This window comes from Glycine max, chromosome 15 (genome assembly GCF_000004515.6).
Source record: "Glycine max cultivar Williams 82 chromosome 15, Glycine_max_v4.0, whole genome shotgun sequence".
NCBI lineage: Eukaryota > Viridiplantae > Streptophyta > Magnoliopsida > Fabales > Fabaceae > Glycine > Glycine max.
The window spans coordinates 12,325,450-12,351,956 of record NC_038251.2 but is presented as its reverse complement, the minus strand read 5'-3'; the positions used below and the strand labels follow the sequence as shown (position 1 = coordinate 12,351,956).

The following is a 26,507-nucleotide window of genomic DNA, read 5'->3' as shown; positions in this document are numbered from 1 at the left end:
CTCATTGATATCAGAGACATGAAAAGTGGATGATTACAAGAGAGACGAAGAAAAATGAAGGAGAACTCAATACAAAGTATTTTTCGCTCTACACCAAACCCTATGTTAATCTCTACTTATCCCAATAAAATGTGGCTTTTATAATGGGTCCAATGCCCTTGTCTTATCTTTTCAGAAAATGCATTACTCGCTGGCTGGACGAGTTCTTTGCAAAATCCAAAAGAAATTTCTTTAATAGATCTTCCTCGTTGGGTGAGCTGAGCTTGCTGGGTGAATTCTTTAACATTTTCAATTTGAATTGAAATTTCTTAAGATTAGTGGGCCTTACTCGCTAAGTGAGTTCTTCAAATGACCTGGGTCCTCTTTCTCTACTCTCAGGTTGCCATGAGTCATTCTTTGCACGAGCTCTCTAGTTGGACAAGCATAGCTCGTTGAGCAGGTATTCTTTGTTGTGACAATTTTCCTTCTTCTCTTGCTGTATCAAGACTCTAATAAAAACAAAAAAAAACTAGATAAATGCTTAAAGTTTTATTTACAAGCCTATAGTTCTATAAAAGCATTAAATTTTTACCATTTGAGACTAAGCTAAGAAAAAAAAATAAAAAATAAGGAAAACATATAATTATTGTGTGAAATGAAGCTAAAAAATAATCATGCAAATTGAAGTGATGATTAGTTTCGTGGTGGTGCCATCACATGTGGCAACAGAGGTTATCATTGAGAAGAAGAATGCCACGGATGGTGGTGTTCATGGATGTAGGGTTGTTGGGTCGGAGCCAATGATGAGTGAGTGGAGATCAAAGAAGAAGGGTGGTGAGAGAGAAGGGTGAGCAAGGGTAAAGTGAAAAAAGAGAGAGAAAAAAAAAAGATCAATCTCATGGATGGTGCACAACAATTTTTGATTGTACATCTTAGACTTCATCAAACATTAAATACTAGTAATATTAACTACATTAAATAAGTACTAGTAATTATTTTTGGAGTAGCATTTAATTTTGTGTGAGGATTTATGGTAGGAGTTAGTGAGTTTAGTCTTCTCTCAAATTATTGAACATTTCCAATAGAAGATTAAAAAACACAAGTTGTGTCCAAATTCTTGGACATAGGAAAGAGAAAAACACAAGCTGAATAGGAGTCCTCATTTCTCTCTCTTACAGAAAATGTCCAATGGAGGATCTCTCCTCTAAGGGTGGTGGAAGTCGTAGGGGCATGGCATGGTTTGTCTCTTCTTGTGCACTTTATTTAATACATTTCCAAGTGAGTGCTCCACGTGCTTCTGGTGAGTCTCCCCACTTTACTTGCACTTTTACATACGCCCATATATCTGTCTCTCAATGCCATTTTCTTCTCTACCTATCTGCCACTCCACTTCCCTTCTTTTCTACTTCTCGGTGAGTCCCATCCTATCCCCTCCTTCCACCAAGCCTACAGTAACGGAATCATCCAATATTTCAAAGGAAAACATAGCCATTAGCAGAATCAAGGGTAGCTAGCGTATATGGAAGCAGGAGTAGGAGGAGGAAGGGTAGGTGGTGCATGCGACAACGAAATTAGCGACGGAATGCAATGCATGAACCACCCTCACAACAACAGCAACAACAATCCCGGTGGGATTTGCGCCTTCTGTCTCCAAGATAAACTCCGCAACCTTCTCTCTTCTTCACCTCCTCTTTCTTCCTCGTCTTCTCCTTCCCCTTCTTTCACTCCTCCACCTCCTCCCTCTGTTAAAACCGACCACGACCACAACACGCGCTCTCGCCTCCCCTTCCTCGTACCCAAGAAAAACAACAACAAAAAACCCTCCTCCTACACCAACATTTCTTCATCAGCTAATATCATTTTCAAACGCAGCAAGTCCACTGCCACACCCAAAAGGAACCAGTTTCTCGAGGAGAAGGACTTCAGTCCCAGAAAAAGAAACGGTTTTTGGTCTTTCCTCTATCCTTCTTCTTCAAAGGAAGCTAAGAGCTTTGGTCCAAATGGTAAGTACAGAGGCAAGTGCTTGGGAAAAAAGAGTGATCACGTGATTATTGTGGAAGAGGACAAGTGTTTGAGCTCTTCTTCTTCTTCTTCTTCTAAGGTTTCGAGATCTAGATCTGTTGGGTGTGGTAGCAGAAGCTTCTCCAGTGATTTCTTCGAGAGGATCTCTTCTGGCCTCGGCGACTGCACTCTACGGAGAGTGGAGTCTCAGCGTGAAGGAGGAAAACCTAAGCTAGCTGCTTCTGCTAATACTATGAACCATTGCATGAAGGAAAGAGTGAGATGTGGAGGAATATTCAGTGGCTTCGTTATGAATTCGTCTTCATCAACAACGTCTTCTTCGTCTTGGGTTTCTTCTTCTGTTGATGATGGCAGAGGAAGGAGTTGGGGTTGGGCGTTTGCTAGTCCTATGAGAGCTTTCACCACCAAAGGGTCTCCTCCTTCTTCTTCTTCGAAGAGAGATGCTTCTGATAAGAACAACGCCACGCCTAACTTATCAGCCATTCCTACCTTGCTCACTGTTAGAGGCTGAAAGAGAATAAAAAATGATAAACTATTCGGAGGCTTTTATTTATTTGGTTTATATGCACATTAGCATGCTCTGTTTATCTTCGCTAATAATAATAATGTAATACTCAGTTTACTCTCCTCATTCTTTCTTTTCTTTGTTTATGAAAATGGTTTATTGTGTATAAATTATTATTATTATGGTTAGATGGTTGGGTTATGATCATCTGCTATGGAAACTCTTTGTTATGGTACTCTATGTAGTGGATGTTGAAGGAAATTGAAAAAGGAAGTCTCCATTTAATGTGGTTTATTTTAATTTACTAGGGATTTTGCCTGTATCTGTATCTTTGTGGCTTAGATATCTAGCTAGTTTTAGTATATTCTTTTTTTTGTCTGAAGACTGAAATTTTAGTGCTGGCTTAAAATGTTATCTATAATACTTTAAAGATTAAAAATAAAATAAATATATTTTATATAAATTAAAATTATTTTTTTAGAAATAAAAATAAAATACACTGAATTGTAGGAAGAAAAAATTATTTAAGTTTTTTTTTCTGTAAAATTACTGTTCGCAAGCGAACCCATGTTTGAGTGGTGCAGACTGCAGGCACAACAGGAAAAATTATTATTTTTAGTGTATATTTAAATGAGTGTTTATAAAATTGATTGTGGTATGATGTAATTTATATTTAAATATTATTATTATAAGATTTAATTAGAAATTAAATTTAATATAAAATTTTAGATTCGACATAAGTTATTTAAATTTTTTTAATTGAAAATAATTTAAACTCAAAATTAATTCTAATTTTTTTGAACATCAAATTAAGCATATAAAATTTGTCTAAAGTTAATATTAAACTCAGAATATATTCTCTAACTTGAAACTAAAACAGACACTAAACATGGAGAATTGGTAAAATGGAATCATTCATGGCTATAATTTTCTTTCATCAGCAATGTTTATACTTAGTTTAATCTCCAATATTTTTCGTTTCTTTATTTATTGTTGTTCAGTGTTTCTTGTTTGTGGACAGTAATAGTCTTTTGAATAATTTTTATTCAAAAATGAAATTTGTTGGATTTTACAAATTCGGTCTTACGTACTCTATTGAATAAATCAATATGATTTCATAAATTTTAGTTAATAATAAAAGTCTAGTGAGAAAGAATGTGTTATAACTATAAATGTTTTTTTTTTGCTCATTAGTTATGTCTGGTTCAAATGAAATATATGAGTGATTTGGAGAGAAATTGGTCAAAGAATCAGAAAAGTAGTCAAAATCAATAATAATAAGTTAATGTAGAAGAAAAGATCAAGCTAAATGCTTACAATGTAACTTCTTAAAATAAGAAAATATTTATTATTTTTTATTTTAAATGTAACTTGTCATTATTAATAGATACTATTGTGTATTTTTAAAATTTATACTTAATTATTATATATTTACTTTAAATTTTTGTGAGTATTTTGAAGTTTTAAAATCTATAAATTGTATTTCATTTTAATTTTTTGTGTTATACAATTATAATATAAGGACAACCACGGGAGGAAGTCTCACTACTTTTACCATGTCAGCATGTAGTTAGTTTTACTTGATATTTTTTGGTTGTATATATAATTGTATTCTTGATAGCTTCCATCTTGTAATTCAGTTAACACTATGATGCTGAGGCAAAGATATGCAATATTTCTGATAATTTTCTGTACAATCACATTTCACATGCATTCACATGTTGGAGTGATATATGCCCAACGGGGAAGATATATAGAATTACTCATGGCCATGTTATGGGTGTTTTGTGAAGCAATGTCAAAATTAAAGCAGTTTTTTTCCCCCTTGGATGTGACTTGTGATTGTTATTCTCTTCATATTTTAGTTCATAATTATGTTTTCTTTATATATTATGAAACTTTCCTCAATAGTACTCAAATACATGAACATGGAGTTTTAGTGGTCCCAAGATTGCATTCACCAGCAAGATCTTGCATTCACTGTTTGTAACATTTATTATAGGCTTCCGTGGGCAGCTAGTGGCAGTTCTACAATTTTTTTATTCTTTTTGAACATTTTCTCTCGAGTTATCCATCACCACAGCTGTATGGAAATGCTAATAGTTTACGGAGATCTGAATGCAAAGAACGAAAAGGAATTTGTGAATTATGTGAAATGGGTCTGATTCATCTGAACGTATACTTGATTGGTTTTATCAAAAGTTTGTTTCTTTAATTAATTTTTTTATGCATAGTTTATTTATTTTAAAACTGAATAGAATTTATTTCCATAGTTTATGAAATATAATTGAAATATGAAATTAAATTAATTTTATTCATAAATTTATATTAAAACCTGATTTTTCGTTAAAAATGATAAAAAAAAAGTTTTTTCAACTTGAAAACAAAGCTCGGTTGTTATTATAATTTTGTCTTGCAAATTATTATTATTTTTAATATTTTGAAAAGATACTAAAAACATGTTGTTTAAGTTTTTATTTTTTAATCAACACAATTAAATTGTTATATTAAAAACGTCTTTTAATCATGTATGGAAAACATCTCAAAATAATTATTTGACTGTTGTTGAAACTTGAAAGATATATTGATGTATCTTTTTACTTTTTATGAATAACATTTCAAAAAGATATGTTGATTACTTTTACAACATATATTTTTAATTAGTTTTTTCAAACATGTTTTTGTTTGTATTAAATTATTTAAAATGTGTAAATTATTAACAATTTTTTTAAAAAAAGTAAAATTTAGAAGAAGAAAAAGTGAAAATATATTAATTTTAATATATTATAAATTCTGTTAAATTGATGAGGAAAACAGTGATGTTGATTGATAATATATAATGAATATCTGGGAAGATAAGATGTGGGGAATTATGATGGGGACTGCCTTGATGAAAAAGTACCTAAATGGAAGAAGACAGAGAAAAGCTGCTTCAATGACATATGTTGGTTTTTATAAAGAGATGGACAAATCACACCCAAATCGCTTCTGCAAAGGCCCTTAGCAATTTCTGCGCTCACCACTTTTGTTATACTTTCAGAGGCTTATCATATTCATGATATGTCTCAAAACTTAACCACTGTTTATAAAAGTATTTATATATCACTTATCAATAAAAAATTTATATCGATTATAAGATTTAAATTTATGTTATTGTGAAATAATTTCATCTTTACTAATTTAATCAATTTTGTTGGCACTCTTATTGTAATATGTGATAATGATATTAATATATGATTATTTATACATCACAGATATTTATTTGATATTTATTATTTTTTATTATGTTATATACTTATTACATTCATACTTCTTTTTCATTTTTGTTTTTTTTATTCAATTATCAAAGAACATGAAGTGTGCATGCATTTTTATCCTAGAACCTTGTTTTTTAAACATTTTGTACCGACTAAATCTATGATCTGTCATGCTAAAAACTTTGACCCTTCTATCTAAGCCATTTTTTTATGATCATATTGCTAAATTTATCCAACTCTCCATTTTATTTTGGACGGTGTTCTGCTGAAAATTATTAGATTCAAGTATTGAACACTGAGTAGAGTTATATATATATATATATATATATATATATATATATATATATATATATATATATATCAGCAAGTGGAATTATATGTGACACGTCCATGCCTGGTTGATTACCAATGCTGATTATGGGTATATCATAAGTCGTACAGCAGCAGCTTTGGTCTTTGGGGTTAGGCTTGGAACCATGATGTGTATGAGACATACTTATGCTATAGTAATATGAGAAGATTTAATGCTGGTTTTGAAGCTTGATGTTGCTTTGCTTAGCCTCTAAAATCATGTATTTAGAATGACTATAGTAATGTTTGCGGGCCACTGGGCCCAGTACTTTTTCCTTCTTGCTACTGTTGTTAGGAAATTGGGCTCAGCAATAGAAAATGACTTTTCAAATTCTATAGTTCCTACATGGTAGGTTCAAATGTTCTTAGTTTTTTATTTTTATCAGGAAAATTTTAGGTGAATTTGGCCATGTAGTCTTTAGACTCGCTGGGGTCAAGTCTCTTATGACTCAATCAACTTTTATGTGGAAGTACAAATTTTTTTTTTAATGACAACAAAATTTGAGAAATATAAATTTGAATATTTATAATTAATCTTTGTTGACTTTGTTTATTTTTATTAGACCATATATATGAAGCAAGAGAAAAGTATTCGACCATGCGGATGATAATGCATGGTTGGAATTAGATGTGAAATTCGAACTTGAATAAGTACTTGAATGGATGAAATTAGTTGCATGTTAGACTAATTATAATTAGTAATTTTTTATTAACGTCAATCAATTATTAGAAATCATTATTTAATTATAAATATATGGATCATGATCGATAGTTATTATTATTGTATCAACTATTGATGAATGCTGTATTGAATTGAGTTACATATGAATTGGGTCATTCAGTTATAGTAGCTCACTGAGATTTCCCTGTGTTCATAGTTATTAAATTACACCCTATTAAGTAGTTTATACACACGTACAACTGTACAAGTACTCATCAGGTAGAGTGTCATTTTCTCACAAAATCTCTCTTTACTAAACAACAATTATGGATCCTAGCATGAATACAGGCATGCGTTCTTGATCCATCTCTAGTTCGTAATGATGACTTATATGCTGTAATTTGTATCTATGTATAATTTGGACATTCTAAAATTGGTTTAAATACATTAATTGGTACCAGAGGCATTTAGATACATAATATATTTATCACACTTTGTTGTTTTTTCATTTAGTTTAGTAGCATGTTGAGAGGTCTCTATCCTCATATGGTGAGTTAATTAATATGTAGAGAACAAGTTTCTCGTTCTCTCTTAAAATCTCTCTCTTCACTAAACAAGAATCATCAATCTTGCCATGAATCTAGATGCAAGTTCTTGATTCATCTTTACATCATAGTAATTTGTAGATTTGGATATTCTAAGATTATTTTAAATCATCATTGCAAGCACCAAATCCATGCTGTTGAATCTATTGATGAATAAGAAGCTCTCAAATCTTAATTTTGAGTTCGAAATTTAGGTAAAAGACCTATGAATTCTATAAAAGCGAAAATTGTCCGAAAGAGATTTAAGAACAGGTGATGTAAAAGTTGGCCAATATTTGTTATACAACTTAAAACGTGATGCCAACAACAAACAACTCAACGCTAATTATAAAAAACTCTGTAGGAAGTTGCAAATGAGTTATTTCAACTTTTTATTCATATCAATCAAACTTAGGTATTAAAAATTTACGACAATTTTCACACATCGCTCGACTCAATAAGGTGGACCCTCTTCAACTGAACCATAATCACCTGATTTATCTTAATTTTTTCCACTTTGCCCCAACAATAAAGCAAAATATGATTAACTGAACAGTAAGGATTCATCAAATACTGCAATTTATACACCTCAACACTCGACACACACGGTTCATTGACTTATGAATCGGGAGGAATAAATCATCACATTAATCTTCACTTTTCAAGGATGTATCAATTTAATCTTTCACTTGAGCAATTATTAGTCAACTTTACCGTGTATCAATCAATGTAATCCTTGAACAAATTACTTAACTTTTTTCATATTAAAAAACCCAAATAAATAATTATTGTTAAATTTAGAATTTAAATTGAACCAAACTGACTGGTGGAATCAATTTTAAAGACTAAATTAACTAATAATTATGATAGTTTTGGACTATATTGATTTTCTTATGTTCTCCATACTTAAGATTTCAAGGACTATTTATTGCAATTAGAAATTGAAATTTATGATACTAAAATCCATTTTTTTATCCTTAACAATCAAAGATAAGTATCAGAGTATAAAATAACTTTGACATCTTACTTAACCAATTAAACTAACTTCTTTAGTTATGATACTAATAAACTAACCCAAGTCCAAAGGATCTCATGATCCCAAATTTATATATTGCACCAGATATTAATTTGTGGATGATAAATAGATTCTCCATGCACCAAAATCTAACGCAAAAAACCGAAAAGCAGCCCACAACTCATTAACTGTATAATTGTAAAAGGAAAAGAAGGTAACCATCAAACAAAAACCAAATCTATTTTGTTTCTTTGTTCACTGCTCATGTATGACAATTGACAAGGATAGTAGATAGATATGAAAAGATAGATAGATTCAGAAAAATAAAATAAAAATAGATAGATAAAACCACACAAGAAAAGCAAAATAAACTTGATTTGATGGAATAAGGTGTGGGTGTTGGTGCCCCTTGCCACTCTAGGAGGAGGATGATGATCTGACTTTGTGTTTCAACAGCATCCTTCGAAGCTCCACCGGGTCAATCTCATTGGTGTGATTGATGGGCCTGTAGTAACCCGTCACTGGGTCCGGGGCCCAAGCTGATGAGGCCCCCGATGGGCCCGAATTGTTTTTTGTCACACCCTTCTCGATTGCACTCCTGCTTCCAATGCTATCCAATCCCCCTCTCACCGAAGGAGAAGCATCAGACGCCACTGCGTACCCTCGCCTGTAGTACCATAGCACATGAATATATACCAAAAACGTATTATAATTACAAACATTAACCATATGCCACACAAATGGCACACCCAAATTAATTACAATAAATAATAATAACAATGGTGGTGGTAGGGTGATGAAAATTAATTCTCTATTTCATTTTAAAATATATATTTTAGTTTAAAGATTTAAAATATGTATATTAACAAACGTGCAAGTTTCTAGCTTTATTTTTATACATGTATATCATTGATGCAGAGGTATAAAATTTTATTTCGTTTACATGTGAAAAAAAAATATATTTAATGAGATAATTCGTCCAATGGGTTAAAGACACCCGTTATCTCTATGACCCATGACAAAAAAAAACATTCATTGCGGGCATGTGATGCTAACTGAACATAACATGTTAGTGAAATTGTGGCATGCAAGAAAGAGAATAAGGGCGTTTTGCATGAGGATGGAATAATGGACGAACCGGTGAAGGGAAAAGGCAAGGGCGCGTTTGGCTGGTGAGAAAGATTGTGCCATCTGAATGAGGAGGTTGAATTTGAATCGTTGGTTTGTTGTTGATGCTGCTGCGAAAGCTATTGGCTGCTGAACGCTTCCGCAGCAGCTACTACCACCTCTCAACTTTCTGTGTGTATTTGTGAGGAGGCGCACCACACGTTAGGGTTTGAGATCGACGCACCTCTTTATATAAGAGTTTCCGTGTTCAATATTTTATTATAACAGATATGTTATTAAAAAAAAAAGTTATAACAGAAACAGATACAAAATCTGATGGCCAAGAATTAAAATATGATCAATATTTTACAATGACAAGTTATAACAGATACCAAATTTTAAGGATAAATAACTTATTTAGTTTTGAATTATGTATTACCTGATAATTTAATCTTTACATTTTAAAAATTATCTATTTAGTTCAACCTAAATTATTAACTATTTTAGGTTAAAACGGATAAAATTAACTGAAAAATTAATTAAAAATTTAAAAACTAACAGATAGTTAAAAGTTAGTTAAAAGGTAAAAAAATTATCTTATTAAATGATATTTGTTTTTGTTAAAATTATATGTTAAACTAGTTGGAAAATATAAAATTACATAAAAGATAAAAAAATAATAAAATTTTACGTTAAACAGAAAAGATTTAAAGGAAATCTAATAAATATTTAAGGACAAAAAATATATAAAAATATAGAAGTGAGTGTTCTAAAAAACATTAGAAGTTATTAAAAAATTATCAAACAAGTTTTTTAATTAGTAAACAAAGTTAAAAACTAATCCAAATGTCTTGTCAAATACATTCTTAAAGTATTGACTATTTCTTTTAAAAAATAATTGAAATTCAATTTTAAAACTCATTATCAAAATATAAGTTAAAAGAGATAATCAATTAAAAAAATTAAATATACAAATAAAGGTAAAAAAAATTGGTTTGAGATTATTGAAAAATAAATTTTCATACTTATATATTTTTAAATAACTTTATCTAAACTACTCAAATCTATCACCAATAGGTCGTCCTTAGTGTATTAATAAACTCATTTCATAATAATTAATTTAAAATATTTTTAGAGATGTGAAGATAAAAGTATTGATATATTTATTTTTTTATTTGTAGGAAGAAAATATAATATTAGATATTTATAATAACTAAGTTTCTTGCTCATCCAACTGAGCTATATTTATATTAAGAATATGTTTCTTTATTTTCTTGTTATCTGAATATTTTTTCATAATTAAAAATAGAAAAATATATATAGTTGTTTTTTATTTTATTTTTTAGTTTCAAAATAATTAAATAAGAAATGATTTTGTAAACTAATCTAGGTAAGTTATTCAATTATTTTTTTTGACAAAGAGAGTAGATTTTGCTAGCACCATTATTTTTTCTTCTTCTATGCAAATTATAATCACGTCACTTTTAAAAAATAAAAATTAAAAAATGATCTGGGCCCATGACCTAACTTGGTTAAGGATTGTCTTGGTTTGACCTGTTTATTAAAAAGGACAAATTTAAGGGTGTGTTTGATTTGCATTTTCATTTTCTGTTTTCATTTCCTGTTTTCATTTTCTGAAAACTGTTTTCATTTTCAAAAGATTAAAATTCTGAAAACATGTTTGGTTTGACTTCTTGTTTTCTGTTTTCATGAAATAAAAATACTGAAAATTTATGATATATTGATTTCTTGTCTTTTTGTATTTTTAGATTTGCTTAAAACTACATTCATTGCCACCGCAATTTCATTTTACCCAAAATGAAGTTTATGTTCCCAACTGAAAACACTGAAAATGAGACTTTATTGTTTTCATTTTCTGGTTGTTTCTTGTTTTCATTTTCACTGAAAATGTTTTCAGAAATCCAACCAAACACATTTTCATCACTGTTTTCAGTGAAAATGAAAACAGAAAACAACCAAACCAAACACCCCCTAAATTTTTTTTAAAAAAATTTTAATTAAAAAGGTCAAGTCATGGACTTTAAAAAAAACCTACTAAGCTTGAATAGTGGACAAGTCTAACTAAATATATTTTTACTTCCACTTATCAGTTACCTCACTTTTTTGAAACCCTATTTCGACTCTCTTTTTGGAGTCACTTACCTGTGTAGCACAACATATAGTCTTGGACTCTTGGTCCATCACGTGACTCATGTCACTTTCTTTCTAAATCCTAACAGAGACCAACACACATCCTCATTCCTCACTTCCACTTCTCAATTACCTGCACCGTCATCGTTCAATATTGGTCGACAATACCGTGTCCCGTCAACGACAAGAAGGAGAACCTTCGTCCACCGTTATCGTTCAATATTGGTCAGTGAAACCGTGTCCCGTCAACGACAAGAAGGAGAACCTCCGTCCACCGTTATCGTTCAATATTGGTCAGCGATATCATGTCCGACCGTCCATGAACCTCTATGTGATTTGTGAGTTTGCATTTTTAATCATTATTTTCTACTTAATTTCCCCAAAAACATTGTATATCGTGTCTGACCGTCCATGAACCTCTCTGTAATTTCCGGTTCCCGATTTGCCAACAAGTGCGGTAGCTGATTTTGATTCAGTGGTGGCAGGTTTTGTGCCTATGGTGATGCAGGGGACGCCATTTCAGCTCTCCTCGTAGGTAACTAACTTTGAGGGTTTCAGAGGCATTTTTGAGTTGGATTTTGAGCTGCGTCATGGTGGAGGCGTTGTTGGAGCGGTTATGGTGGGGCTTAAAGGAATAGTGTGACAGTTTTCTATTGCTATTCTTTCATGCATGTTATCTTTTCCCATTCTCTCTTGGGCTGATTGAAGCTCATCTTCCCCCTCCACCACCAGCTGGCAATTCCAACTCTAGCGACTCGCAACCAAATAATTAAATCTCTTCTTTCATCTCTAACTTATTTTCTTGTTTTCTTTTTCCAGTTCTTGTCACCATCTTTTTTCTCATCGCCTTTTGTTTTTCTTATTTTTTATTCTTTTATTTATTTCAGTTTTTGTCACCATTTTTTTCTATTTTTTTTTGTTTTTTCTTCAGTTTTTGTCACTTTGGATAATAACTCAACTAACATTGCTATTGTACCAAAAAAAAATTTTGTCTCTCCTTTCAAGTTTTTTTTTTATAGAAAAAACCTAAGTAAAGCAAAATTATAATTTATAATGACCTAACACTATTAGTTTTTTAGGATTAAATTGTTCAATTTTATATAGGAGTAGAACAATATTTTTTTTTTAATCTATGACATGCAAGAGAATGCACACAAGTTACAAACTAACATTCTTTTTTAACTAGATTTCACATTCATTTTTCTTTTTAAACCCTGAAAAAACAACATAAAAAATGCTGGTTAAATCTTTAATGAAGTTAATTCTAAATTGACTATATGACATTTATAAATCAATTTTCATTTTGTTTTTTTCCCTTTTCATGAACATATTTTAGTTTAGAGAGACAAGTTGAGTCAATTTATCAGCTTGATTGAGCTTAACTATTGATCCAAAAGGTAAATACAACATTGAAATTGGTTAAATATTCTGTTTTGTATCCAATTCTAACCATTAAAACCTTTCACACACCATGATTAGTATCTGATTTCAAACATCCCACATTAAATATTCTATTTTCTCCCTTTTCACTTCGAGGACATTTTTAGTTGTGTGATTTTTATCTTTCTCATTAGTGTTGCTACATGATTTTAATTCATCTGCATGTTTTAGTTGTTTACGCACAATGCAGTTTGCCATATTGTAAAGTGTTGATATTTGGTCTATAGAATTCTCCACAAGGATTGGTAGCTTAATTTATTATTGAGTGAACAAATATCCTTCTTTTATGTAGCTTTTAAAGAGTCAATTGGTTGGTGGATTTTGCAAATTTTACTAGTACAAACTTTTTCCTCTATGCTAAGTCACATTGTGTGAAATGCATTAAATGTGCCATCTTTACCTGCTTAGTATATTATAGTTGCTTTTGACTGAAAATTACAAATTTTTGCCTTTTCTATTGCTATTGATGTACATACTTATGGTTACATATTAAGCTTAGTTTTAAACCATTAGTATTTCAATGGTCTTTGTTTGCGGTTTTTTTTTCCTTTTTCTTTTTTATTAAGCTATGTATGTAGCAAGTGCCTTAGGAGTTCTATCAGCAAGTCCTATTCTTTGTAGTAACTGAACTATGACAGTTCTTTCTTGACCTTTATTGTACTTAATTTCTTTTCTTATGTTAATTGTGCTTAATTTCTTTTCTATTATCTTAATTGTTTTTGCATAATTTGAATTTATATTAAACAATACCACAGGCTTATGTGTTTTACTTGCCAAGGAGGTGGCAGATGGCAAAAAAGAAAAAACAACCATGCATTCCATTTCCCCCTTCCAATTCAACTAACCCATTTCTTAATCCATGCAGGAGGTACTCTAATGAAAAGATGAGATAAATTATTGCAACTTCTATTATGGTACATGAGCTGCCTTTTAGCATTGTTGAGAAAGAAGTTTAGATGTGGACTTTCTAATATGTGAATTCTGATTTTCATAAAGTAAGTTGCAAAACAGTAAGAAGTGATTGTTTAGCGATATATGAGGTAGAGAAGAAAGTATTGAAGGCAAAATTGAAAAGCGTAGCCAAGATTAGCTTAACTACAGATATGTGGAAATCAAGTCATGAAGTAGTTGAGTATATATGTTTATAACTGGCCATTTCATTGATGCGGGGTGAAAACTTCATAAGAGGGTTTTGAGCTTTGTAAAAGTACTTGGCGTGGGATTGATGTAGCTGATGCAATATTCAAGTGCTTGAAGGCATAAGGGATTGAAGATAATGTTTTTTCGGTGTCCATTGATAATGTTTCTTATAACGACTCTTGCTTGAAAAATATAAAGGAGAATTTATCATTGTTCTTCATGGTAGCCTATTTCATGTTAGATGTTGTGCACACATACTGAATTTGTTGGTGCAAGATGGTCTTAGTAAGATCAAAACCACAATTCACAACATTCGTGAAAGTGTGAAATACATCAATCATAATGATTTAAGGTTAAAGGCATTTTGCGATGTTGTTGAACAAAAGCACCTAAAAGAAAGGAAACTTATTATTGATTGTCCTACAAGGTAGTAAAATTTATTTATATTTTAAATTCTTTTATTACATTTATTGTTGTCTGTTTTACATGATACTAACAATTCCATATATTCAGGTGGAATTCTACACATCAAATGCTATCAACTGCATTGAACTTTAAGATTGTCTTTTCAGCCTATAAAGAAAGAGAGCCGCATTATAACTATGGTCCTTTACCTAGAGATTGGGAGAAAGTTCACGAAGTTTACAAACTTTTATCAATATTTAATCTTGCCACGCATGTCATTTCAGGGACCGAGTATCTTACTTCCAATCTAAAAGATCTCTTTATGAGAGCAATGACAGTTCCTATGAGAGCTAAGTTCAATAAACATTAGGGGGAATGTAATCTATTAATGGCCATTGCAAGTGTTTTAGATCCAAAGTTCAAATTTCACATTATTGACATGTTTTCCTTTGATATTTAAGTCTGAAGAACTTATTAATCATAATGTGAATAAAGTTTAGTCTTCTTTGTATGAGTTGTACAATGAATATGCTAATTTGAGTGTTGAAGAATCATCTACTGATGAAGGAAATACTAGTGGCAGCAACACCTCTTCTAATTATGTGCGCAAGTCTACAATTGTTACTAGATTTGATGAAATAATTAAATATTGTGAGAGAGAAAGAAGTTGTCCCTGCTATGAAATTTGAAATAGATGTTTATCTTAAAGAGGGTGTTTGTGTTACTGAAGGTGATAACTAATCTTTTAGTGCCTTAGAGTAGTGGAAGAACAATAGTTTGAAATACAAGATTTTATCAAAGGTGCCAGTTGATATACTGGCCATTCCAATCTCAACTATTGCATCAGAGGCTACTTTTAATGCTGAAGGGAGAGTTATAGATGAATATCGATCAAAGTTGAATGAGGAATTTATTGAAGTTCTCATTTGTGGAAGAGATTGGCTTTGTCACAAATATAAATTGAAGAAGAAAAAGGTTTAATATTTTTTAATTTTATGGTCAATTCTTGTAATTTTAACTTATTTGATGTTTTTCTAATAATAAAATTTATCCTTGTATTTTAGGTTGACGAACCACTTAAAGTGATCAATGGGAAGATTTGATGCCTTACTCTTGATGCTGGTGAAGTTGAAGATTTGAGACTTTATTTGATGTCATTAGTTATGTTATTTTTATGTTTTTGATTGAGACTTGAGTTTTTGGTTTTAATTTGTAACTTTAGAATTGAGACCTTCTTTTTATGTTTATGATTTTGAGACTTTAGTTAGGAAACTTTGATTTCAATTTGTGGCTTGAGACTTGAGATCATATTTGATATTATCATATCAATCACTTTTATGTTTATGTTCTTGAGACTTTTGTTATGAATTTTAATTTGTTCTGGTCTGTTACTTGATTTTTTTAGAACAAGATCATGTTTGATAATTTATAACTTATAAGAGAAGCATGTCTATTATATTGATTTTTTACTTTTAATTATTTGTTCTGGTTTGATCAGATCTTGTATATAAGTTTTCAAACCTTTTATGTATTTAATTAGATCATATCTTATACATAGGCTTTTAGGTTTGATCAGACCTTTATGTGCCTTAATAAATTATTTTTAACAAATAACAAATCCCTACTATATTGTGCAAATTGAATAGTGGTAAGTCTCAAAAAAATATTATTTTATATAATTTATTTGAGTAATATATCATAAATGCCTATAATCTATTTGACATTCTTCTTATTTTTTTTTATCAAATTATATCATCTATCATACTTATGTTTTTCTGTCTTTTCTACTCTTTGAGGGTGTCAAGTAGCACAAAAGTGTCCAAGCATCTTTATCCAATTTATTTTATTTTGTATGACAAAGAAACAAAACAAGAAAAAAAGAGGGGAAAATATCTAATATGATTGATATGATCTACAGTGATATAGAGAAATAATAATATTATAGAATATTGTAAAAATTGGTGCCAAAAAAATATATATAATTCAATTCGAAAATGGATAAAAATAATTTTAGTGTGCGGTTGAACCAAATTAATGGCCAAGATATTTCCGAATACTTGTATAACATTACACTTTTTTTGCTGAATATTTTTTTAAGCCTTCGTATGATAGAATTAAAACATTAATAAATTTTACATTAGATATCACTTTTGAGATTGTTTTCTCAAAATATGTTTAAATTTCTCCACTAGTCCGGGTGGTAACAATTATCAGCAAAACAGGAAGGAGCTCACATTAGGTAGATTTTTTTACTCCTACATAGCAGCCAATCATATTGATATATATATATATATATATATATATATATATATATTATCATTAAATCATATTGATATGAACTAATGTTTGCACTGGCCATTTCGTAATGGTTGATGATAATAACCAGTGGATTTCTATTTGGTTTGCATATCAATCATCAATCTTCAATGCGCAATCTTGACAAGGATTAAAAGTAATTGAGCCACCTTACTGATTTGCGCATACATCATAGGATTCATTTGGTGCATGAATTTAAATTATAATAAAAATTTGTAATTTGTAATTTTAATTCTGAATTAAAAACTACTTCTAGTGTTCAGGTTCTACAAATTAATAATTGAGTGTGTATCAACCGGTATAATATAGTTTCAGTTTAATCTGACTCTAATTTAAATTTTAAGTATACAAAAATAATAGACATGACAAATAATTTTAAACCCATTTTGATTTTGATGAGAAATACTTGTTTAATCAAGTATGGGCATGGTATATTTATTATCCAAATCTTTTAAATGAGAATGAGAGAAGATGAATATCAAACTATACTTATATGTAGCTATGTACATGTATGTACTACCACCTTTATATTTTTTAATATTTTTTTTGTCATAATATATATATATATATATATATATATATATATATATATATAATATTAAATATTTCATTGATATAATTTTAAAAATATAAATTAATTAACATAATATTTAAGTAATTTAAATTATAATAATAGTTAAATAATATACTTAAAATTATACATTTAACTAAAATTTTAATTTATTTCTTAATTATATATTTTTAATATTTTTATTCATTATTTTTTATATAATTAAAATAATTAGAAGTTAGAGACCATATGCATTAGTTGGAGTTGTATATTCAAAGTAATCAACTTGTAACAAAAGTTTTTGTAAAAAAAAAAAACTAATGACAAAAGTTCAAATGAAAAGAAAACAAATATATATATATATATATATATATATATATATATATATATATATATATATATATATATAATAACAACCATTATTAGATTAATATTAAAATATTTATAACTTCAAATATAAATATAATATGATCATCAAACATCTAAAATATTAAATAGATAAAATCATCTCATAAATTATCACTTCCTAAAATATTTCAATTAACCTATCATCATTACAACCATAATTGGTGTTGTCACTGTCATTGCTAGGTTGTAGCTCCCACATCCTGTGTCGATCACTAACACCACCATCATTACTGATGACTATTACCACCTCCATTGTCACAACTATTGTTGCTGCCATTATCACCGCTAACGCCTGACGACAACAATAGTGACAATGACTACAACCATGGAGGCGGAGGTGCTAGCAGTCATGGTGATACTAATGAGTTAACAATAGTTGAGATAATTTAAAACATGATAATTGATATCTTTTATATATCTAATTTTTGTTTAGTAAATCTTTTAAAGATTTGATGATTATATTAAATTTTAATTTGAATTTATAAATATTTTAATCTTTTTCATTTATTAGTTTTAAGTTTAATGTGATGATTGCTATTAATTATTTTGACGTTGTCATAAGAATGTTTTCACATGAGCCGTTGAATAACCATTGAAATATTGATTACTTGCAAGACTTGCCAGAAAGATATTCAATTGGAGAATTAAAGAAGAATTTGCCAATAGCATTTCCTAAGCCCGAAGCAAACGATTCGATGGTGTTGCCCATATTCAAGAAAGAGAAGGTGTTTTATATTTCAATGCAATGCATCAAGTAAGCAATGTACGTATTTGAAAAACTAATCTTTAAGATAATTGATTTTTATTCGGTAAATCTTATACAAATTTTATATTTAAATGATATTTAATTTAAATTTAAAATATTTTAATTTTGATCTTTTGTTTTAATCTAATGATTAATATTAATCATTTTTATTTTCACATTTGTCAATAAAAAAACTAAAATATTATTTAACTTTTCACAATATTTTCCTGAAAAAATAAAGACATTAATTTAGGATAAAAAAGTCAGAATTTTGCAAAATGAATGCAAATAGCGATGAATTATGGCCTTACTTGGAAAAACAGGGATTGTGGCTCCTTTGACCCCCCATATTTTCCTTGGAAGTGCAAAACACAGTTCCTTGAATATTACTAACCGTACCAAAGAGACCACTAAGAATCCCAAGCTGAGCTTTGGTTTTTGGAATTGATATTACAGCAATTTGGAGAAATGTGATAAAATATTTGAAGTTCATGATGATTCTTAGATAAGAATAGGACAATCTTAAGTTGTATTTCTTGCCCCAAGTTAGATGTGTAGATGAACAATTTATACTATAGTGAAGTGCCAAGTTACGTGATTCAACATTATTACCCCCTATACAAAAATGGAAATTGCTGTTGCGTGTGATAACCTACATAGCCATGTTGTTTACTACAATTTGATAATATTCTTTTTCAATTTCATTGTTAACCAAAGCGTTTTAAGTTGACATTCTTTCAATACCGAATTGTCAACTGTTGATTCTATATAAAGCCAATGCTGTGTGCACCATTTGTATCATTAAAGAAGCAACTCGTGTTCCCTTGTGCAAGCTATGTGATGATCTTTTGAAGAGGTCCAGTGAATACCCACTAATTGAAAATTTGATATGCAATCAGGATTCGCATTATCCCATATCGCATACCCTTTGTTCCAACCTTTTTCAGTAGAGTGAGTAAAATTACACTACACATCATATCTAATTTGGTCCATTAGTGCCTGATATGATTTAGCTTAGCTTTAAAAAAAAAGCTAAAAGAATAGCATGTTGTTGCTGTATTGTATGGATATTTTTAGATTTAAATAGAATTTATAAATAAAAACTAATCAAAGAAAATAATATTATTAATAAAGAATATTTGTATCAGATAAAAATAAATTAAAGAAGCGTGACTGTTAAAATTGAGGAGGAATATGAAAATATAAAATATTTTCTTTATTGAAATAGTAGTATCTTAAAACTTAAAATTAAAATTAAAATTAGTTAAGATTACAATAACTTTAAAATCCAATTCTTTCTGAAAAAATATATTTTAATTTGATACATTATGAGATTTTAAACTAATAAAAAAGTTATAAATAAAATGTTAAAATAATAAAAAAAGTTATAAATAAAATGTTAAAATTAAACACTATATAAGAGAAGACTTTTTTTTACAACCACGTGTATTTTTCATAGGAGGAATTATTGAAAATAATTATGATTATCATAGACAATAAATTTTTTTCTCAAATTATTTAATGTAATTACATATTCAATATTTAAGACCATTGATTAAGTTAAAATAATCATGCATCAATTTATTGACATGTTAAATGAGAAATCGAGATTTTATTAGAATAATAGTAATTGTTAAAATAGTCTTATTTGATAATGAGAAGTCATATTTATAGTACATCTATACATGGATATATATAGGATCGTGTACAAATATTTTGGAGTCTAAGGCGAAAATGTTAAAGGGATTTTTTTTATAAGAATTTTAAAGAGACTTAATTATATTATATAAAATATTAATTTTTATATTAATCTTCTAGCTTTTTTAACTGTAAAATTTGCATATTGTGATATTGGTTAAATAAGACCCCTTAGGGGCCCTAAAAAATCATTATTTTAAGAAATAAAAATATAATTAATTTTTTATTTTCTTAAGAAAATACATATAATTATCCAACTCTATTACATACACACACAAACATATATGTCCTTAGGTTTGAATAATTATCTAACCATATAGCTATCAATATTTGTTCCTATTAAATCCTCATTGAGACAATATGATGTGGGCATGATTCATTTATCTTGTTAATTAATATGAGAAGCACTTGAATGAACGAAAAAAGATATTTGTTATCTATATAGGCATGATAGAGAAATTCTTATCAACTGGATGACTACATGTGTAATTTCTATGTATTTAAACAAGAATTTCCATGCAAGGTTAGAATCGTACGTCAATCAACTTTTTTTTTATCAATTAGAAAATAAAACAACATAACAGAACGAACTAAGAGCGCAAATGCAGAGTGCGTCTAGCACCTGACATTGTCAGATTTTGCTTTTTTGGGATAATATAAAAAGGGGTCTTATAAATAAAATAGAGATTTACTTTTTTGGGATAAATAAAAAACTTTAAATGACATTAATTGTGATAATAGTTAATTTTTAAAAATATGAAATTAATTGACTAATTTTTAGGGAAGAGAGAGATTCAAAATTATTTTATTTTGATCAGTTGTGATATTAAAGGAAAATTAATAGGGATTTACTTTTTTGGGATAAATAAAATACTTTAAATGACATTAATTGTGATATTGGTTAATTTTTAAAAAGATGATATTGATTGACTAATTTTTAGGGAAGAGAGAGATTCTAAATTATTTTATTTTGATTAGTTAAAATTTGTTAATAGTTAGTAATAAAAAAAATTTAGAGGCCTAAAAAAATTTTTTTTTGGGCCTTAAGCTGATGCTAATTTACCTTGCATCTTGCACGGTCCTGAATATATAAGAGATTCTTGATTATGAAAGTTACACTAAAGTTATTATTTCACACATAATTTGCAAAAGGAAAATGCTTATCACTTCTACAAATTCATACACACGAAAACTATAGCACCAATTGTCTTTGATTTCCATCAGAGAATTATTTTTTATTTTTAATTTCATATTCAACCAATAACGTGTAAACATGTGGCTTTGTATCGTGTTCATGTAAAGGACTTTAGTATTAATAATTGCAAGGTTAAAAGAATAAATTGACACAATTTCTTATTGTTGAGAAACTAAATTAATGTTAATGTTTTATAATTGAGAGAGTGAATTGATTAATGTTTTAAGGAATTGAAGGATGCCAATGTTTTGGAAGATTAATAGATATAGATCTCGGGTGGAGGCAAAGGGAAGGGATTCATATATATGCTCAAATTATGTTGTTCATTTGTTCTTCATGTTGTATTTCAAATGGTTGTTAGTGGAGGAGATTGTTGGAATGCAAGAAGATATGAAGGTTTAGGTGATGGCATCTTTAAAAACTCTTAAAACAGTAAGAACTTAAGATGATAGTAATATAAATATAAGTTTGAGTATGTACGGTAGAGGATGAATAATATTGACATCTATAAACATAAGTTGAAAGAGGACATTAGGTGAGGTGAAATATACCTACCAAGGTCAAATTGTCTCCTAGGCATAAATTAGGTTTCAACAAGGAAATCATAGAACACTTAAAAGGCTATAATATTTGGATAGGATAAACTGGAGAAGCAAATTTCTCCAGATGGGGCACTTTTACAAAATATTTCCTAAACTGGGGTCATTTTCAAAAATTTTACGGGGAGGGGTTATTTTTCACGTAAACTGCATGGGCCTCTGAGCAAACCGCCATTGTCAATGGCGAGTTTGCTGCACTGAGGAACCCGCCATCCCCATTGGCGATTTTGCCATGCATGGGGGAACCGCCAGTCAAACTGGCGAGTTCCTGGCAAGAGAGCACAACCTACATTAGCTACGTGTGCAGGCTACGTGCTGCTGCAGGAGAGACAGGCGCACAGGAAGAACTCGCCATTGGTGCAGGCGAGTTGCAGCTTTGGTGCAGGGAAGAACACGCCATTGGTGCAGGCGAGTTGCAGCTTTGGTGCAGGGAAGAACTCGCCAGTTTGACTGGCGAGTTGAGCTTCAAAATTTTGTTTTATAAAACGCGAGACATGGGACTTCGTATGCATGCTTTCTTCTTCTTCTTCTTCTGCTTATCTTCCTCACTGCATTCCTTTCTTCCATTGCATTGTTTCTTCTTCTGTTGGTATTAGGTGTTTTTGTAAGTATTATGTTGACTGAAAATTTTAAATTTTTTTGTGTTATATATATTAAGTTAAGTTTAATTTATATTTCAGTTTTAATTTTGTTATATATACATGTGTAGTGTTAGGACAACACAAGTAAGATTCAAAACTTCACCTACAATACGTAAAAAATTTGTCAATTAAAACTGAAATATAAATTAATATTATTTTTAATGTTGTTTGCCCTATATTTTTCTGTTATATATACATGTGTTAAAATAATTTCAGTTCACATATTAATATTATTTAGGTTAGGTTTATGTTAGGTTAGTTTTAATTCATTTATAAATATAATTTTAAGAATATTAGTTAGGTTAGTTTTAGTTGATTTATAAATATAATTTTGATAATATTAGTTAGGTTAGTTTTAGTTGATTTATAAATATAATTTTAAGAATATTAGTTAGGTTAGTTTTAGTTGATTTATAAATATAATTGTAAGAATATTAGTTAGGTTAGTTTTAGTTGATTTATAAATATAATTTTGATAATATTAGTTAGGTTAGTTTTAGTTAATTTGATAATATAATTTTTAATGTATCCTAACACTACACTGCATTCCTTTCTTCCATTGCATTGTTCCTTTTTTTAATGTTGTTTGCCCTATATTTTTCTGTTATATATACATGTGTTAAAATAATTTCAGTTCACATATTAATATTATTTAGGTTAGGTTTATGTTAGGTTAGTTTTAGTTCATTTATAAATATAATTTTAAGAATATTAGTTAGGTTAGTTTTAGTTGATTTATAAATATAATTTTGATAATATTAGTTAGGTTAGTTTTAGTTGATTTATAAATATAATTTTAAGAATATTAGTTAGGTTAGTTTTAGTTGATTTATAAATATAATTGTAAGAATATTAGTTAGGTTAGTTTTAGTTGATTTATAAATATAATTTTGATAATATTAGTTAGGTTAGTTTTAGTTAATTTGATAATATAATTTTTTTATAATTTTGTAAATTAATTATAGATATGCTAAGTTAGGTTAGGTTAGTTTTATTAATTGTTAGGTTAGGTTAGTTTTATTAATTGTTTTATATATAGATATGCTAAGTTTGTTGATGTTATGGTGAAACTTTTAAATATTAAGTAGTATGTTTAAATATGATTTAGTTGGTATATTATTATTTGTACGTTAGTTATAGTTGATTTATTAATATAATTTTGTTAAGATTTTTAAAATTTGTATGTTATTATTTGTGATAAAATTATTTGTATGTTAATTTTATTGTTATGTTATTATTATTTGGTTTAGATTTATTAGGTTTGTATAATATTATTTGTATTATATATATGTATTTTAGGTTTAGTTAGAATGTGAATATTATTTAGTTTATTGAATTATAGTTTTTATTGAAATATATGATACTTTATTAATTTTATATATACGTTCTTTAAATTTTTATTCCATGAATTTTTTTTGATTTAATATCATTTTTTGTGTATAATATTTGTTATTTAATTTAAATTTTAATAATTGGAAAAAAAATATGGTCATTTAATTAATTTATTTATGTACGTATTTTAATATTTAATTTTGTTATGTATAGAGTATTTTAGTCAGTAAATTAAGTTTTTTGTGTAAATTTATGTACGTGTAAATTTTTAATTTTATTATGTATTTTAATATGGTAATTTATTTAAATTTTGTAGCTATTTAATTTTTAATTTGTTATTTGTAATTATTTTAGGTAGTATTTTAAGTTTATTTGTGTACAATTTATGTACGTGTTAAATTTTTAATTTTGTTATGTATTTTAATTTTGTCATTTATTTAAATTTTTGTAGCTATTTAATTTTTAATTTTGTTATTTGTAGACTATTTTAGGCAGTATTTTAAGTTTATTTGTGTACAATTTATGTGCGTGTTTAAATTTTTAATTTTGTTATGTATTTTAATTTGGTCATTTATTTAAATTTTTGTAGTTATTTAATTTGTAATTTTGTTATTTGTAGACTATTTTAGGTAGTATTTTAAGTTTATTTGTGTACAATTTATGTATGTGTTTAAATTTTTATTTTGTTATGTATTTTAATTTGGTAATTTATTTAAATTTGTGTAGGTATGTAATTTTTAATATTTTTATTTGTAGACTATTTTAGGTAGTATTTTATGTTTTTTTGTGTTAAATTTTTGTACGTGTAACAAATCTATGTATTTAAATTTGGTCATTTATTTTAATTTGTGTAGCTATTAAATTTGTAATTTTGTTATTTGTAGAGTATTTTAGAACATTTATTTAAATTTGTGTAGCTATTAAATTTGTTAATTTTTTTAATGTAAAATTTTTGTTGTCAATTTTTTGTATTATATTTAACTTTACAGCATCAATGGCATCTTCGTCATCATCTTCATCTAGTATACACATTAAGTCTGGCCAATAGAAGGAGACGTCTAATGGCTGCAACCTAAACATGTTTCCGAACATGTTTGGAATGGGGAAGCAGACAGAAACTACATATCAGACGAGCTCTACCCATCTATCAAGGACAAGAAGAAATACCAGAGGAAATTATTCCTCTGCTTCGCCAATCAGGATTCTATTGGATAATGAAAATGGGGTACCTGAAAATTAATTCTTCATTAATTACAGCCTTGATTGAAAGATGGAGGCCCGAGACACACACGTTTCACTTCAGATGCGGAGAGGCTACGATTATTCTTCAAGATGTGTCAGTCTTGTTAGGTCTTCATACTGAGGGGGCACCATTAATTGGTCAGACTAATCTTGATTGAGCTGAATTGTGTGAAGAATTATTGGGAGTCAGATCACAGGAAGGTGAAGGTGAACTTCAAGGCAGTGTGGTCAAATTAAGTTGGCTGGCTCACCATTTTTCAGAAATAAATATCCATGACGGTAACGTTTCCCTATTTCAAAGGTTTACCCGTGCATGGATCCTCAGATTCATAGGAGGAGTTCTATTTGTTGACCAAAGCAGCAGTAAAGTTTCCCTAAGGTACCTCCAATTTAATTAAAACTAATTTAATTAAAAATTTCATAAAAACTATACATTGAAATTGCTATAAAAAATTACTTAAAAAAATAATAATACAAATTATTTTACGGGACATTACGAAATAAAAATATAAAACTAATTTAATTAAAGAATTACTAAAAACTATACCTTCTAACTGCTATAAAAATATAGGTTAAAAAAATTATAACACAAATTATTAATTTCAAAATTACAAACCTGATTCAAATATTTAAGTTCAAGCAAACAAACTTTAAACTTTATGCGGATAAAAATCCCTACACACTCAGAAAACTCAAAGCTCTTTGTGCATTCAGAAAACTTAAACCTACTAATTGTGAGCACACAGCTACAGCTGAAAGAGGAAAGAATTTCTGATTTGAAGAACAGCTGAAAACGTGAGTGACCACACAAGTGAAAGAAGAAAGAATTTCTGATTTGAAGAACAACTGAAAATGTGAGTGAGAGTATTTATAAGCACACAATCGTCATTCGTGATGGCTATTTTTTCTGCCTAAATCGTCAATGGGAGTTGCAACTTGCAGGCAACTCGCCAATGGCAGTTGCAACTCCCTTTTCTCTGAAAAAGCTCCTGCACCTAGCCACTGAAAAGTGCAACTGCCTGCGACGTAGGCCTGCACCATCAGACCATGAAACTCGCCAGTTTGACTGGCGGTTCCCTTGCGTGTGTGTATATCGCCATTCGTACTGGCGATTTGTGTCTTGCATGGACATATCGCCATTGGTAGTGGCGAGTCCTTCACTGA

The 26,507-nt window shown here is 29.0% G+C and overlaps 2 protein-coding genes across 4 annotated transcripts; one reads left to right on the top strand and one right to left on the bottom strand.

Annotated features, from left to right (window-relative positions):
• Positions 1 to 2,820, top strand: LOC100784469 (uncharacterized). Of its 3 annotated transcripts, none has more exons than XM_041010038.1 (4): positions 1 to 76; positions 176 to 252; positions 379 to 439; positions 1,158 to 2,820. In XM_041010038.1, exon 4 carries the CDS (start codon positions 1,499 to 1,501, stop codon positions 2,510 to 2,512), a length of 1,014 nt encoding a protein of 337 aa, XP_040865972.1. In that variant the 5' UTR covers positions 1 to 76; positions 176 to 252; positions 379 to 439; positions 1,158 to 1,498; the 3' UTR covers positions 2,513 to 2,820. The 3 variants fall into 3 exon arrangements, with proteins under 3 accessions (XP_040865972.1, XP_040865973.1, XP_003547383.1); XM_041010039.1 differs by having other exon boundaries at positions 28 to 76; positions 176 to 270; XM_003547335.5 differs by lacking the exon at positions 1 to 76 and having other exon boundaries at positions 108 to 252.
• A 5,769-nt stretch (positions 2,821 to 8,589) lies between these two features.
• Positions 8,590 to 9,716, bottom strand: LOC100776073 (late embryogenesis abundant protein Lea5). Its single transcript, XM_003546314.4, has 2 exons — positions 9,513 to 9,716; positions 8,590 to 9,041 (listed from the first exon to the last, which is right to left on the bottom strand). Exons 1-2 carry the CDS (start codon positions 9,563 to 9,565, stop codon positions 8,792 to 8,794), a joined length of 303 nt encoding a protein of 100 aa, XP_003546362.1. The 5' UTR covers positions 9,566 to 9,716; the 3' UTR covers positions 8,590 to 8,791.
• Positions 9,717 to 26,507: the final 16,791 nt, after the last annotated feature.